Source organism: Struthio camelus, chromosome 20 (assembly GCF_040807025.1).
Source record: "Struthio camelus isolate bStrCam1 chromosome 20, bStrCam1.hap1, whole genome shotgun sequence".
NCBI lineage: Eukaryota > Metazoa > Chordata > Aves > Struthioniformes > Struthionidae > Struthio > Struthio camelus.
Window position 1 is genome coordinate 13802007 of NC_090961.1, and position 16044 is coordinate 13818050.

At 43.5% G+C, this 16044-nt stretch overlaps 1 protein-coding gene across 6 annotated transcripts in view; it reads left to right on the forward strand.

The window, feature by feature from the left end:
• The first annotated feature begins 2803 nt into the window (after positions 1-2803).
• The window catches only part of MAN1B1 (mannosidase alpha class 1B member 1), a 43557-nt gene continuing 30316 nt past the window's right edge, over positions 2804-16044 (forward strand). For 5 of the 6 annotated variants that reach the window (XM_068915021.1, XM_068915020.1, XM_068915019.1 and 2 more), the window contains exons 1-6: positions 2851-3077; positions 5739-5847; positions 6484-6620; positions 7567-7727; positions 11548-11657; positions 13705-13890. In XM_068915021.1, the coding sequence (XP_068771122.1) occupies positions 2949-3077; positions 5739-5847; positions 6484-6620; positions 7567-7727; positions 11548-11657; positions 13705-13890 (832 nt within the window). In that variant the 5' untranslated portion in view covers positions 2851-2948. Of the gene's footprint in view, positions 3078-5738; positions 5848-6483; positions 6621-7566; positions 7728-11547; positions 11658-13704; positions 13891-16044 lie in introns of all 6 variants that reach the window. The other variant, XM_068915022.1, reaches the window with a different exon arrangement.

Below are 16044 nucleotides of genomic sequence, written 5' to 3' on the forward strand. Positions count from 1 at the left end.
AAAAAATAACAATGAATGTTTCAGTATTCTGTTAAATTGCTCCTCTGCTTGTTTATGTTTTCATACCTACCAGAATTTTTTGTTTGCCTGTTTAGTTTTTTTAATCATGAAATACTCAACCCTCCTAGTTTTTGGTTTTACCTGGAAATCTAGTGCAAGGTGGATTCTCAATTTATATGCTCAGATGATGTATATTAAACATTGTTATGTACAGCTGAAGGTGAATTTAGTGCCAGTATGAGCATAATGCTCTACTGTAGAGCAGTAGTCCATGGCTGCACCAATATTTTCTGTTTCTTACTGGACTGTGAACTTGATATAGAAGGAACCTGAGATAGCAATGGATATTCCAAAATGACAATCATATTGTGATTGTAAATGCATACAATACCAAATAGTGCTGTTCCCTGCTCCTCCACACCCACTGATAATGTTCCTCCTCCTCCGTAGTAAAGATGCAGAGCAGAGCTATTTGCACATGGGGTTCATGAAGGCCTGTAGGTCTGTAGAGAGAAGGAAGTGAGGGGAAGCAATTGTGTGGGATAAGTGGATCCTGTGGTAGGAAATTCGTGTAACAAAACTCAGTAGGGTAGAAGGGTAAGGGTTTTTTTTTTTGTTCGTTTGTTTTTTACCAAACTGCTTAAGTTGACTTTTACCCACTCACGCTCATTTTCTCACAGATGCTATTCCCGCACTCTCACACCCACATGCTCACAAACATGAGGCCAGCTTGCTCAAGTTGTCTGACCAGGACAATTTATGTATGGTACAGAGGACAAGGGATACTGGCTGCCAAATCCACATCGTGTCTCTGGGGTTCTTCTTGATTGGTGATAACAATATAGTCTTTAGACAGGGCTTTTATATCATTTAAGAGTCAACAGTTGTTACTGGGTGTTCCTTTGTGGTAGTCACCTTCCTGCTGGGCTAGCAAGAGAAAGCTTGGCGTATGTGACGTGCTGCAGTCTTGTTGGTGTCTTCCTGTTGTCAGAGCGCAGGGTCTTCTGCTGGGTGGTTTGTGCTGTGGCCTCACCAGAGTGTAGGCTCTCTGGGCTGGATGGAAGCAACATGTTCCTGAACTTGATTAATGGGAACAATGATCTTTATTATCAGCACAGGCACTGCTTTTAATCCTTGTCCTGCTTTTTCTTCTGATGACCTCACAGGTACACATTTCCATTTATGTTTCGTTCATGCTAATCTTAATATTTCTGGGACTGATGGCCACATTGTAATCTGACAATATGGAGGAAAAGAGAGAGCCCAACATCACTTCTCATTTTCTACCAAGATGGCCAAAGTTGTTATTGGACAGGATCTAGCTACATGGGGAGACCACCTAGAAAGCTGGGGCTAGTAAAGGGGGAGTGAAAGAAATTCTCACAGCCCTGAAGCTCTGCTGACGCTGTCCAAAATGTGCTTGTGCCAGGATGACTGGCAGTGTTGTATAAAATGAAAGATGAAAGCTATGATGCTAATGCATGCAGCAGAAAATAACCTGCTTGCCTAGATGTACTCATTGGCTTCTTGGCTTTTCTTCAGAGGCAAGTGGCGAGGAGTGGTTGGCTATTGCTAGCGCTGGCAGTAGTTTTCCTAACAAATCTCAGCCACTCAGGACAACCCACTGCTGAAAATGCCACCTCTCCCTTGCATCATCTGCTGGGTTGCAGCAAGATGGGTATTTCATGGCTTTTGGCCACTGGCAATGTTGTGAGTTATGAGCTGGCCCTGAGGGTCTCCATGGTACCAGTGCATGTGTGAGATGAGAAGTTGCAGGGGGTGCTTCCTTGCCTGTAAAGGGGGAGAACAATGCACTATAGGCAAGCTAGGCCCGCAGTGAAGATTGCAAACTTGTGGTAGCTAAGGGCAGCCGTTTCTCCCCCTGCCCAACTGTTTTTAAGCAGACTCTCCATACAAACAAAGTTGAGTTTAGGGAAGAGACATTGCTTTATTCTGCGCAGGGTGCTCAGTGGACAATTCCACAAATCAAGCACACCTCATTACTACAGCAGCCAACGCTTTATACAGTTTGAGCTACAGTTATCAGTACAATTTACAGCTACATTAAGTCATCCTCATTCCCATTGGTTCCTGTTAGGTCTCATCTTCGTTTAAAGTTACAGTATCCTTCTTTTCCACTACCCATGCTCTATGGGGAAGGGGCTTTGGTTGTGGGGGGGGGGGGGGGGGGGGAGGCTTCCCTGCCTGTAGGTGGGCTCTTTACTATGCTAATGAGGATAGCTCACCCATAGTCCAGGCAGTTCTCTTCGGTTTATCACCTGTCCTTGTTCTCTTCAAGCTCATTTGGATACTCCCTTATCTGGCTGACTTATGGTGTCATCTTGCTCCTTTCTCTAAGGCCTGGTTTTGTTAACTATCTGTGAAAGACTGAGCAATGAGCTTCTTCCTGGAACTCTGGGTGCTTAGCCAAGCGTTATATACAATAATTACACACAGTTACATTCTCAGGTCTTTCAAATAGAATTTATCACACGGATACATCACCATCTGTCTGTGCTGTGAGCCACGGAAGGGTGTTTAGGCCTGTCACGGGGGCTTGTGCCACCATTCCCCATCTTGAGCAGGGGAGGCCAGAGCCCTGGCCCGGAGGCAATGCAGGTAAAGGCTGTTGGGACGTTTTATGCTGGTGCTTGCTCCACTTTCTGGCTTTGAGTCCTGGGGAGAGAGGATGGGATGCGAGGCCATAGCGGCCCAAACTGCGGCCTAGGCCCGGCGTTGCTAGGGCACGGCAGCAGCAGGCCGTTGCTAAGGGCGCCATAGAGCCGAGGCCCTTTTTTTTTTTTCCGAGGCTAGAGCGGCACCCGGAAGCGGCTGCTCTGCCCCCGCTCTGTAGCCAGGAGGCTGCAGGATAATGGCGGCGGGCGCGCGGGGCGGCAGGCGGCTGGGAGCGGAGTGCGGGGCGGGCTGGGGCCCCTGAGGCCGCCGCCATGTACTCGGCCGCCGCCGCCTCGCCGCCGAGACGGGACTTCATCTCGGTGACCCTCAGCCCTGAGGAGGCGGTGGGGGCCGGTGGCTACAACAACAGCAAGGCCTGGAGGCGGCGCTCCTGCTGGCGGGTGAGGGCGGCCGGGCTGGAGGGCTGCGGGGTCCCGGGCCGTGGGGTGCTGCGGACTGTGAGGGGGACTCCCCTGGGCTGTGGGGTGCTGCGGACTGTGAGGGGAGGTCCTGGGCCGCGGGCTGCGGGGGGAGGGCTCCCCGGGGCCATGGAGTGTCGCGGGCTGTGGTGGGGGGGGCTGCCCGGGGCCGTGGGGGTGCCGCTGGGGGGGGCTCCCCGGGGCCGTGGGGTGCCGCGGGCTATGAGGGGGACTCGCCGGGGCCGCGGGCTGTGGGGGAGCCTGGCCTATAGGGAGCCAGCGACAGGGGGTGCCGCGGGCTGGGTGAGGAGAGCACCAAGCAAAGGGGGGAGGGTGCCCCTGGGCCACTGTGGGCTGGGGGCCTGGGCTTTGGGAACTGGCAATGGATTCTCCTTTTGAGGCGGGGGGGGGGGTTTCTCTGGGCCATTAGGAGGTTGCAGCTGCAGATGGGGTTACCCCTGGGCTGTGTGGGGGATGCGCACCTGGCTGTGGGTATGTGGCTGTTTGACTGTCCCCAAGCTGTGGGGTGGGGATGCTGCCGGGCTGTGGACACCTGGCAATGGGGGTGCCCCCAGACTGTGGGGCATGCCCCAGGCTGGGGGCTCTGAGAAGAACACTGTTGCGGTGGCAGGCATGGGATGATGTTCCCCTTGGTCCCCACCTAGTGGGGATTGGTGGGGTGCAGGCTGGCTGGGGGGTGCTGTAGCTTATGTCCTCATCCATTTTTGTGAGCAAAGTGGGGGAGAATAGGATGTGTGTTTGGGGGAGGAATCCAGCGCTCTACAGGTGAGGTGAGGAGGGGATTTGTAGGGGGGGATTGTGCTCTCTGAACAGGAGTAGAGGGGAGACAGATTTGGACATTGTGTCTTTGCTCCTTATTTTGGGGCTTGAAGGGGGAGACCTGCCCTCTCCCCTGGCAGAGTAAAGGGCATGGTTCAACTTTCTGTGAGAAGGTTGAGTGTTAGATGGGGGTTGGTGGCAGGGCTATGTGGAAGTGATCTTATTTTCTGCTTGGGGGTAGGGAGTGGTCAGGAAGCTCGAATGCGGATGATTGTCTTGGGCTACAGAGGTAGGGTGGAAAAGTCTGACTCCAGAGGAGGAGGTGACCCTGCACCCTGTTGCAAAAAGGGGGAGAGGAACGGCCATCTAGTAGAGACTTGCAGTCAGATTAAGAATCTCTTTAGGGTCATGGGGCTGCAACTCCGCTCCTATCTACAGTTTTTCAGAAATGTGGTTGCAGGGTACGAGACATTTCACCCTTCCTTTTGTCTTTATTTTTTTATCAGCCAAAAAGTAAGGTGCTAGTGAATGCACTCCTGGGGATGTATTCTTGTGTTCTAAGGATGGATGAATAGGAATGAAGCACAGAGTTAATAACTCTTTTCCCATTCTGCCCTGAGGGAACAGAGAGCTGCTGGCTTTGCAAGCATCCTTCTGAAATTGGGAGGCCGTGATACAGTTGGCAGTGCAGATAGAGTTGAAAGTGAATGAGCAGGATCAGCATCTTGCTGTGTGCGTAAGGAAGAGTGCACAGGATCACTGTGCCATCAGTGGTAATAACAGGAAATGTACGTTGTGGGGCTTTGCAAAGTGAATGCACTGACGTTTCTTCATTGAAACAGTTGCAATCTCTGGTTCTTACTAACAAGATGAGAACTATAGGTAGTACTATGGGGCAGGATGTAGGAAACTGCAGAATGTTCCCGGGCGTAGCTTTGCCCGGAAGCCTTCCCTGCCATATGCTAAAGCAAGGCATTAGAAGCAAACTGCTACTCCAGTTCACCTGGTTAGCACTGTTAGAAAAACTAACAAAATGGTAATTTAGCAGTTAAGATCAAAGTGTTAAAGACTCCAGCTGTTCCCCCTGTAAGTGGGGAAAGCTCCTCTGTTAGGCTAAATATAGCATTTGACGTCTGACTCGTAGTGGTTTTGTTGTAAACACTTGCTTCAATTTGAAAAACACGTTTTTGCCCAATGATAATCTTGTGAATGTTGTGTTCTTGTCTCGTTTGTTATGCCTTTGGTTTACTTCCTTTTCACGTTGTTGCAGGTTGGTGACTATATGTGGGGTGGCAGGCCCTAATTTCAATGATATTTTCACAAAGGTTATTTGTCAGAAGCAGAACGCCTAGATTTTGCTGTCTAATTATCAGTGCTTAGCTTATTTTGAGCCTTTATTTGCTGCAATGTCATTTTTATTTTTCCCACCACTTTCTTTAGTTTCTTATTTTGCATATCTTTCATAATACTTTACTAACTAGAGCGGAAGAGTCTCTTGGCTCACTTCAGGATTTACATCTGGGCAGATGCACAGGTCAGCCAACAAAAGGTTGTGATGAAAATCAGTGTGCTCTAGATGATGCTCTCTCTGGGAGTCTCAGCACTTAGCAGTCTCTAAGGTTCTTGCAGCAAGCGGCTCTGGTGTTTCTCTGAGCCTACTGTGCCATATGCTGGCATGTTGTATTTCTGTTCTATCATCAAAGAAAATAAGCAATGGACTTCTGCAGTTGGAAACAGAGGGTAAAATTAACTCGGTTTTGTACGTCTTACTCTGAATGAACTGATAGAAGTTTATTTTTGACTGAGTGGGCTCTCTAATGTCGTGCTAAATATTCTTCTTGATATTTATTTTCTTTCTCAAAGAAATGGAAGCAGCTGTCTCGACTACAGCGGAGTGTAATTCTCTTCCTGTTTGCGTTCTTGGCAGTCTGTGGAGTCATTTCATATACAAACATGGGAGAGCCGTGGAAAAGTATGTGTTCTGCATGGCTCAGAACTACCTGAATGTGTTCTTATATTTAAGAGATTGTTTCAGTTTTCTTAACTGATTTTAGTTTGTATGACAATGACTGGGTGCATTCATTAAAGCATTAAAGTGCAGTTGTTAGATAATTTTATGTGATGTGTTTCAATGGATATGCTTACTCAGAAGTGTTTTTAATATGCCTTTTAGTTCTTTGTGTTGACTAGCAGCAACATTTTTTTGATTTGAGGTTTGGAGACCGTGAGTGTTTTTTGATTATGTTTGTATGTAGGTATTGGTAACCCAATTGTAAACACTGAAGATAATCCTGTCTTGGGATTTGAAATTCCAAGCTTTTCTAAAATATAAAGGCACATTTACCTTCAGTATTATCTTGCTGCCTGATTTGAAAAGCTAAAATAAAAAAGAAAAACATGATCCTTTTGGCATCCTCCTTGTATATTATGGAAATTGTTAATACCAAAAGACACTTTGTATCTACAAGCAGTGTTTATTTACCACTGTTTCTTGAGTGGAAACACTTTTTGGAGGTGCAACTAGTATGTGAATGTGGTTGACTATCATAAATTTCTAGCTGGAGTCTAAGATGTTAATTCCCTGTGCTAAGCGCTTTTGTGTGCCTAGGTCTAACAAACAAATCATTGGACGATCAGAGAATAGAACCAGAAGTTCCTGGACTAAAGTTGGCGAATCCAGCTGTTTTACCAGCACCTCAGAAAGCAGATGCCAACCTTGGAGACTACCCAGAGCTTTCACCTCAGGTACCATAAGATAAAAAAATGAGTTTTATAAAGCTGCCAAAGATTTTATGAAACCTGCAAACAGTGCTTGGTTCCAACAGTTGTCGTGGAAAAAGAAATTATAGCCTGCAATAAAAATTTTATCTGGACGGAATTATATCCTCCTGGGAAGAGTTTTGTTTATAGTATAATATTTCTTGGCTTTAACTTGTATGCAGACTGAATCTAAAGAAGAGGGACTATGTGTGGTTCCTGGGAATTCTCTTATTCCGTCTGAAGGCGTTAGCGTTCCTATTAAAGAAATGGCTGCTGGGTAGTGTAAGCGTTTAGGAGGAGCTGAGTGGAAGCACGTATAGCAGGAATCCTTCTTATATGTAATATATGCTCTTGTTTTGTTAGTAGTCTTAAGTGTTCAGTATGCTTTTTCTTAATTACTGATACGCCTAGTGAGTGAAGTACTTTGACCTGAGTGAGATACATGTTGACCTGTTACTTGAGCCTTCGCTTTTCTGCTGTAATTTATTTGGAGTTTTAGTGCTGTAGAGTGCTGCGGGTATCAGTATGGCAGTTGCAAAGAGCCTAAATAGCATGCATGGTGGAATATGAGACATAGGATACAATCAATGTCACACTGATTTGTTGCTAATTCTAATAAAAATTTACTGTACCTTTGCACTCCTTTGACAGTGCTTTATGGTAACTTCATATCTGCTAGCAGTAGAAGTAGTTTGAATTAAAGGTAATTTATCAGTGTAGATTTAACAACTGGGTAGTTTTTACCAAAAGTTAAAAAAAAAAAAAAATCAGGCAAGGTCTTCAGCATACCTTCCATTCAGGGCAGAACTTGTGTGCTAGGATTTTTGAGGTTGTGTATAACACTGGGATGTTTTGAATTATGAATTGGGATATATGAACTCTGCAAATATCAAGCACATCTTGATTTGGTTTTTCTCTTTTATTTTCTCAGAAGCAGCCAAAGCTGCCTCATGTCCGACGTGGCCCTCCTAATCTTCAGATCAAGCCACCACGGAGGGGCATGAGGCTAAAGACCCAACGTGATAGCAGCGAGGTTGTAGAAGAACCAGCCCAGGCTGATAAAGAAGAGAAAACAGAGAAATCGATTATCAGGTAGAAATATTTCCAGCAAGTTACAGCTTTTGTCATTTTGTTTTCATCTTCTCAGGATCCACTGGATGTTGCAGCAGAAATTGTAAGGGCTTTTTATTGTCTGTGTCTGAGGCTGCTTTTTTTGTTTTATTTTGTTTTTTTCCTTTATGTATGTTTTTCTTCCCTCTTACCTGAGCGCTCTTGACGCTGCTAGGTTGATTTATTTAATTTGAGTGAACGTGCAGCTCTTCTGTTTGTATTCTATTTTATTCTATTTTTTTCTGTTTTTATTATTTGTATTTGTTGTATTGTATTTTTATTATTTGTAGAACTCAAGAGAGGATTTGGAGCCCTGCTAGACTGTGTTTCTAATGCATTTTCAGTGTTTGTGGATTTCTTTCATTTGTTTTGTGGAGAATGTGAACATAGCAGTATCAGTATGATAACGCTGTCACAGGTGGCTTTGGCCTGGCCCAGACTTGAAAAATAAGCCAGTATCACAATGTTGGTTAGGACGGTGATGCCAGTAGTCCAGTGAGTAGAATCACAGAATCACAGAATCGTTTAGGTTGGAAGGGACCTCTGGAGATCATCTAGTCCAACCTCCCTGTTCAAGCAGGGTCACCTAGAGCATATTGCCCAGGATCACATCCAGACGGCTTTTGAATATCTCCAGCGAAGGAGACTCCACCACCTCTCTGGGCAACCTGTTCTAGCGCTCTGTCACCCTCACAGTGAAGAAGTTTTTTCTCAGGTTCAGATGGAACTTCCTGTGGTTCAGTTTCTGCCCATTGCCTCTTGTCCTGTTGCTGGGCACCACGGAGAAGAGGCTGGCCTCATCCTCTTGACACTCCCCCTTCAGATACTTGCAGACATTGATGAGATCCCCTCTCAATCTTCTCTTCTCCAGGCTGAACAGGCCCAGCTCTTGCAATCTTTCTTCATAGGAGAGATGCTCCAGCCCTCTAATCATCTTGGTAGCCCTCCGCTGGACTCTCTCCAGGAGTGCCATGTCTCTCTTGTACTGGGGAGCCCAGAACTGGACACAGTACTCCAGGTGAGGCCTCCCCAGGGCTGAGGAGAGGGGCAGGATCACCTCCCTCGTCCTGCTGGCAACACTCTGCCTAATGCATCCCAGGAGACCATTGGCCTTCTTGGCCACAAGGGCACACTGCTGCCTCATGGTTAACTTGTTGTCCACCAGCACTCCCAGGTCCTTCTCGGCAGAGCTACTTTCCAACAGGTCAGTCCCCAGCCTGTCCTGGTGTATGGGATTATTCCTGCCTAGGTGCAGGACCTTGCACTTGCCTTTGTTGAACTTCATGAGGTTCCTCTCCGCCCACCTCTCCAGCCTGTCCAGGTCCCTCTGAATGGCAGCACAGTCTTCTGGTGTGTTAGCCTCTCCCCCCAGTTTAGTATCATCAGCAAACTTGCTGAGGGTGCACTCTGTCCCTTCCTCCAGGTCATTGATGAATATATTGAACAAGACTGGGCCCAGGACTGACCCCTGGGGGACACCACTAGCCACAGGCCTCCAACTTGACTCTGCGCCATTCACCACAACCCTCTGAGCTCGGCCATCCAGCCAGTTCTCAATCCACCTCACTGTCCACTCGTCTAGCCCACACTTCCTGAGCTTACCTAGGAGGATGTGATGGGAGGCAGTGTCAAAAGCCTTGCTGAAGTCCAGGTAGACAACATCCACTGCTCTTCCCTCATCTACCCAGCCAGTCATTCCGTCATAGAAGGCTATCAGATTGGTCAAGCATGATTTCCCTTTGGTGAATCCATGCCGACTACTCCTGATCACCTTCTTGTCCTCCAGATGCTTAGTGATGACCTTCAGGAGGAGCTGTTCCATCACCTTTCCCGGGATGGAGATGAGGCTGACAGGCCTGTAGTTTCCTGGCTCCTCCTTCTTGCCCTTTTTGAAGACTGGCGTGACATTGGCTTTCTTCCAGTCCTCAGGCACCTCTCCTGATTGCCATGACCTTTCAAAGATGATGGAGAGTGGCCTAGCGATAACATCCGCCAGCTCCCTCAGCACTCGTGGGTGCATCCCATCGGGGCCCATGGATTTATGGATGTCAAGTTTAGACAAAAGATCTCTAACCTGATCCTCCTCCACCAAGGGAGAGTCTTCCTTTCTCCAGCCTTCCTCTCTTGTCTCCAAGGTCTGGAATTCCTCAGGACTGGCCTTAGCAGTGAAGACTGAAACAAAGGCAGCATTCAATAACTCTGCCTTCTCTGTATCTTTTGTCACCAGGGCACCTGCCCCATTCAGCAGCGGGCCCACATTTTCCCTAGTCTTCCTTTTGCTATTGATGTATTTGAAGAAGGCCTTCTTGTTGTCCTTGACATCCCTTGCCAGATTTAATTCCAGCTGGGCCTTAGCCTTCCTTGTCGCATCCCTGCACGCTCTGACAATGTCCCTGTATTCCTCCCAAGTGGCCTGTCCCCTTTTCCACATTCTGTACACTTCCTTCTTCTGTTGGAGTTTGGCCAGGAGTTCCTTGCTCATCCATGCAGGTCTCCTGCCCGCTTTGCTGGACTGAGGAAGCCCAAGTGGAACTGGCAGAAGCTGTAGATGTGTAGACATAACCGTATAAGATATGCTTACTCCTTTCTTGCAAGGGGATTAGTCATACCAGTTCAAAGCACCTTTATACAGAAAAAAATAATTTGTTTACCAAGGGATCTATGCTGCTTTGATTATATTGATACAAAGATATAATTCTTTAAGATATTATTGGGGGAGGTCTTTTGATCTGGGAATAACTGAAGAGATGTAACTTTGATATAGAAAGGACTAGAAGTTCAGCAGAGATACTTAAGATGTGAGAGTGCTAGACTTCATGTTCTGAATAAGTTTATCCTTTTCAGCACTGACACAGCTCAACTGATCATAGCATCAGAATTGTGCCTGCAGAAGCGTTTTGGCTGTTAGGATTGTCTGGATGCTCTCAGAATGACTTGAAGAATATTGTTCCTGTGCCTCCACTGATGCTATTGCTGGCAGACTTAAACCAGTAGTAACAATTAGGAGAACTTAGGAAAGCAGTTATAGTGTACCAAAGACTCATTACAAATTTTAAGAGTGAAAGCAAGAAAAAGAAATGATTGGATTTATGCAAGTCATAAGGAATGCTAACTGTAAACAATATGAACTCTAAAGGTTCTGTAAGCTAAGTTCCATTAGCATCCGTTATCATGAACTCAAAGTTAACATATTTATATATAAAGCATGGTCAAGATTCTTTGATCTTTACATGACCCTGGCTGGACCTAAGGGCCATTTGGGAAGACTTTTCCTTCAAAAGAGTATTAATAAACTTTTTAATTGTTTTATGTTTCTGTGTTGGTGGGAAAGGCTTGTGAACCTCTTGATAGTAAAGCAAATTTCTTAAATGGCCACTCCTTTGGGCTTATTCATGAGTTCTCAATAACATTCATTTGTATGGTACTAATTCTGTATTAGTGGCTCTTCTGAGCATTACAGTTCTGAAATGAAACAAAATACTTCAAATGCAGCAATCTTAGATGTTTCCATATATATTAAAATTTCTTTGTTAAATTCCATTGCCAAGTTATTTAATAAAGTCCCAAGAACTTATAAGACACATTTCTTAATTCAGTAAAATTTCTCTGGTGCAAATGACTTTTTCTTTGAACTAAACAATTAGCGAGTGGGTAACACAGTTATTTTGATCCTTGATGCAAAATCCAACTCCTGCTTTATCAAATCTAGTGAAAAATAGGAAATACGTGCATAAATCTCCTTCATTTGCACAGTTTTCTGTAATCAAATTGAGTATTAATTTCAGTTCCTTGTATCTTGCAGCTGGAGAGGAGCAGTGATAGAACCTGACCAAAGCACTGAACCTCCTTCTAGTAAAATAAAGGAACCAGAAAAACCTTCATCTATGGAAGCTGAAGGCCAGAAAGAACCAGGTAAGCAGACTAGTTAGATACCTTTATCTCTGTCGACTTTCATGGTCGAAGTTGTGCAATTCCTCCCGCCCCCCAATTTTTCCATCAATTGAAAAAAATTTCTGATGGAGAAGAGGATAGGAAGGAAAAATTGTATGGGAAGAGATTATTTACCTAGAACATCCAGGCCTTTCAGTGACCTTATTCTGCCATGGCAACTTACACTCTTGTTAAATCTTCTTCATAGCTTTGGTTGAATTGCAGTCTCAGTTCTCAGTATTGAATAAGGAATATTCTGATGCCTAAGTTTAATTTATCTGATCTGTCTAGTGTCATGGCAGGAAGGAGTTTGCTGTGGCTATAGTGGCCAGACTCTGTGTTTGAAGATTACAGAGTGTGTGCTTTACTTCCTGTTCCATGCAGCTAACTGCTACCTCTCTCCTCTCCTAGAGTGTATGTGTCTGCTTCGGAAAAGTGTTGGATGTCCTCTCTTGAGTGTTGCCTAAAACGTGTCCTTTTTCATTTTATCATCAGGACCATAACTACCAAGAGGTTTACTTACTTATATGAAAATTTATGTGCATATTACCTCAGGCTATGTATTTCTGCAGCAACATTTTTTCCTCTGAGATTTTGAAGCACGGTGATCCCAAGCTAGAGAGCCTTTTGATCTGGGGCTTCTCTGTTGCTTTTCCAGAAGATAACCTCTTCATGTTGAGGGGACTGTAAATCTGCCCTCAGCTTCATCTCTTGTTTAGTGAATTTTGTATGCTTTCCTCCATTGGCATCTTTTCAACTCATAGAAGAGAAGCCAGAAGAGCGGGCACTAAATATGTACACTATGTGGGTTTTTTTTTTTTTTTTCTTTCTTTCTCTGTTTATGGAGGGCATACACTCCATTTGGGTCTTCTTGCCGAGGTTTTTGCTTTCCTTAAACAATTAGAGTGGCATTGAAAATAAGTTTTATTACCAAATCTTTGAAAAACGTCCTCTGGGAAGAGGCAGACGTACCTAACTCTTCTCCAGGAAAGAACAGTTTAAAGAGAGAGGGCTTGAAAGAGACAGTTTTCTTTTCCAGCAGTGGTTTTACTTTCCCTGGGTTGTGGAACAAAAGGAACTCTCTCCTTGAATTAAGTTGAACAACTTTTAAGGCTCACCAGGAAGCTGCAGAAGTTGTTTTTGCAGTTGCTGTCCTTGTGGAACCTGCTGTTCTACTTTCCAGGTTCATGTGAGGAAGTTCTGGTACGATAAACCCAGACACTGGAATAGTACAACGTGATGTATTTGGCTTGTGTTAGCTAAGTATAAATGGAATTAGTTATACTGCTCAATGTTTTCCACTCTAAAATTGTTTCTTCATTAGCTTGTGATTTTGCTAAACATCAGCTATTGGGATTGACGATTTTCATGGTGGATATGTAACACAGGCTCAGTTTTTATAGTAAATCACAAACATAAATTTCAACCATTTTGGGTAGTAGAACAATGGAAAAAGACATGGCTTTACCCAAGACAGAAAATACCATTTTTTTTCCCTTTCTTTTTAAATGAAAAGTTCAAGAGACATCATTTTGTGGAGTTGACTAAATTTAGCAGAAAGAAATGAATAAGGAATGGAAGATGAAGAAAAAATGATATGTAGTAAACTAGCTGAGGACTATACTCTTAAGCATATGTATACAACAGCTGAATTACAGTTAATTAGGTAATCTTAATTCTGGTATTTCCAGACTTTCAGGTGTTTGAGCTTTAATGATCTTATCTAGCAATTATGCATATGAGCATTTTAATGTTGTATTTGGAGAAGTTATTTTTTGTCAGGGAGAGATCTCTGTTTCCCCTTGGCTGAACTGCTGACTAGAAATACTGGCCGTTTATTCCATGGAAAAACGGCTGTACTTGGAAAAGAATAACCTTATGATGTTTTTTTCCTTTACGCTGATCGCTTAGTTTTAGAGGAGAAAAACAAACTTGATTTCAGGTAGAATTTAGCAAAATGATGTTTGGTATGGCTGTGTAACTCCACTGCAGAAGTCTTGAGCAAGGTGCTGTTTTTTTCCTTTTGTAGTGCCCATAAATGAACGTCAGATGGCTGTGATAGAAGCATTCCGCCATGCCTGGAAAGGATATAAGGATTTTGCCTGGGGACATGATGAACTGAAGCCTTTGTCCAAATCTTACAGTGAGTGGTTTGGACTTGGGCTTACTTTAATCGATGCTTTGGATACCATGTGGATTTTAGGCTTAAAAGAAGGTAATCTTTTTTTTCTCCTCTATTTTTTTTTCTTTTCTCTCTCCCAAATAATTCCATTCAGGAAGTATGTCCAGACTTCTTTGAAGAGAACACTGATTACATGTTGGTGATGAATTTAATTTTCCTATGAGGGTAAATATATATATATATATATTTATTTATTTATTTATTTATATATATATATATTTATAAAAGAACTCAAACATATTCAAGGATACTTTTGCCCTTGAATAAGAATTTGAGCCCAAAACAAATTACATATAATTGTGGATGTTTCTGCTAGAAATTGAGGAATGGATTAGTAGGCCACCTGAGTGAGTTTCTGTACTAAACCCCTAGTGTTATCTTTGCGGCATTATGCAGCCGCTATAGGCTTTCTACCCATCAGCCTTATGTCATTAGCCTGGGTTCTCCTACTTTGTGTTTTATGGCACTATCTAGATTTAAGAGGTTAGTTTCTCTAAGGTGTCAGTGAAGGGAGAAGGAGAGTGTTCAGTACTTCCTTCCTGAACTACTGTACCATGAGTATGTTTTCATAGTTCATTCTGGAAGTGACTCTGTTTTTAAGAAGACTTTAAAGCCGATTTTAAAAACTTAAGCTGAAAATCCTGCAATTCCATTGCAGGAAACTTGCTTAATTAGTCTTCACAAGTGTGTTTTTGTTTTTTAAAGCAGTGTTTAAAAATTTCTGGAACTGGGTCTGGTTAACCTTGGTAGACGGCTCACTTTGCAAACTTTTAGAAAGGACGTGTTTTTTTTTTTGTGTCACGAGAGGAAGATCAGAGCTGCAAGAAAGGACACAATGAACAGTGGAAGTTTTTCCTGGCTGTTTCTTTTCTATCTCTGAAGTTTGTGTTCATGTAAAATATTAAATCAAAGAAATTCCATCACATGATTACCAGCTCTAGGCTTGAGCAGGCAGGCTGTCTTGAAGTTTCATCAAGTTGACAATGTGCTGCTTTTTTTAATAAAAAATTAATTTTGGACTGCATAGAGCTTTTAAAATAAATTATTAGTGATCCAGATGTGTTGAAAATGGGTTCTGCTTTTTCATATTTTATAGCAGTTCTCCTTTTACTGATTGCTTTAGAAAGCTCTTGGGGTTTCTTCTGAGTAACAGATGCTATACAAATGAAAGTTCTATTTGAGGCTGCCGATCTTTCTACAAGCTGATGAATGCTAAAGCTCTTGTGAAAGAGGACCTTAAATTTTCCTATCGTATCACATTGCTAGATAGTGGTAATGTCTAACACAGGTTTTCTTCCATGGTTCATCCCAGTAGACTTATATTTACCCAGCATCCAAGAAAACCCTGAATTTACAAAGCTGCATAAATTTTCCTGGCTAGTGTAGTTAAAAGAATTTCTTCAGTTCAGGATAAGCTACCTCAGATTTTATTCTTAAAACAGAATACAGGGGAGTTGCAGTTTTTTACTTTTGAGGATGAAGTATGAAATGGCTTAAGGTAGCTTAGCCCTCAGTGGTAGAGGCATCTGCTAACTCACTAGAGCCTGTGAAAAACCAGTCATTGAGAGATGCTGCTGAATAGCTTGCTATCAAATCTGAAGTGTCTCTTTTTCCATTCCTTTTTGAATTAGTTGCATGTTAAAGAACCATTTTTGTATCTGGGGGGAAAAATTGCAGACTGTCTTAGACACTGTGCGTCTTCGATGCCTGTGGAATTTATGGGTTAAGTGCTGAAGTAGGAGGAGGGCTCCCCACGACACTGCTAGACTGGAGGCATTAATGACTCTTAGTTGAAAATGTTATCTATTAGATTAAATCAAAGCTGTTATTATCTGTCAAAGAGACTTAATTTTAAAGATCAAAAGGCTTTTGTGGAAGTGTAACTGATTGTCTGTCCAATCAAATGGATGGACAGGCAAGATTTCTATGTCTGAACGATTTTAATAGAGAATTCTTTATTTAGAACTATTAGAAGCTTGTCATTTTGCTGGGTATTTTTCTCTGTACAGGTCTGTGTTGCACACAGAATTTTCCCCGCATGTGCCCTTCGTTTATTTTTCTACTTAAAATTATAATCTCTTACAGAGATATGAGTTAACTATATTGAGTATACGGAGTAGGAATGTCTCTAATCTGGTGGTTGGAACATGCTGGAAGTTCATCACAGATCTTCCTTTTATGTCTTGC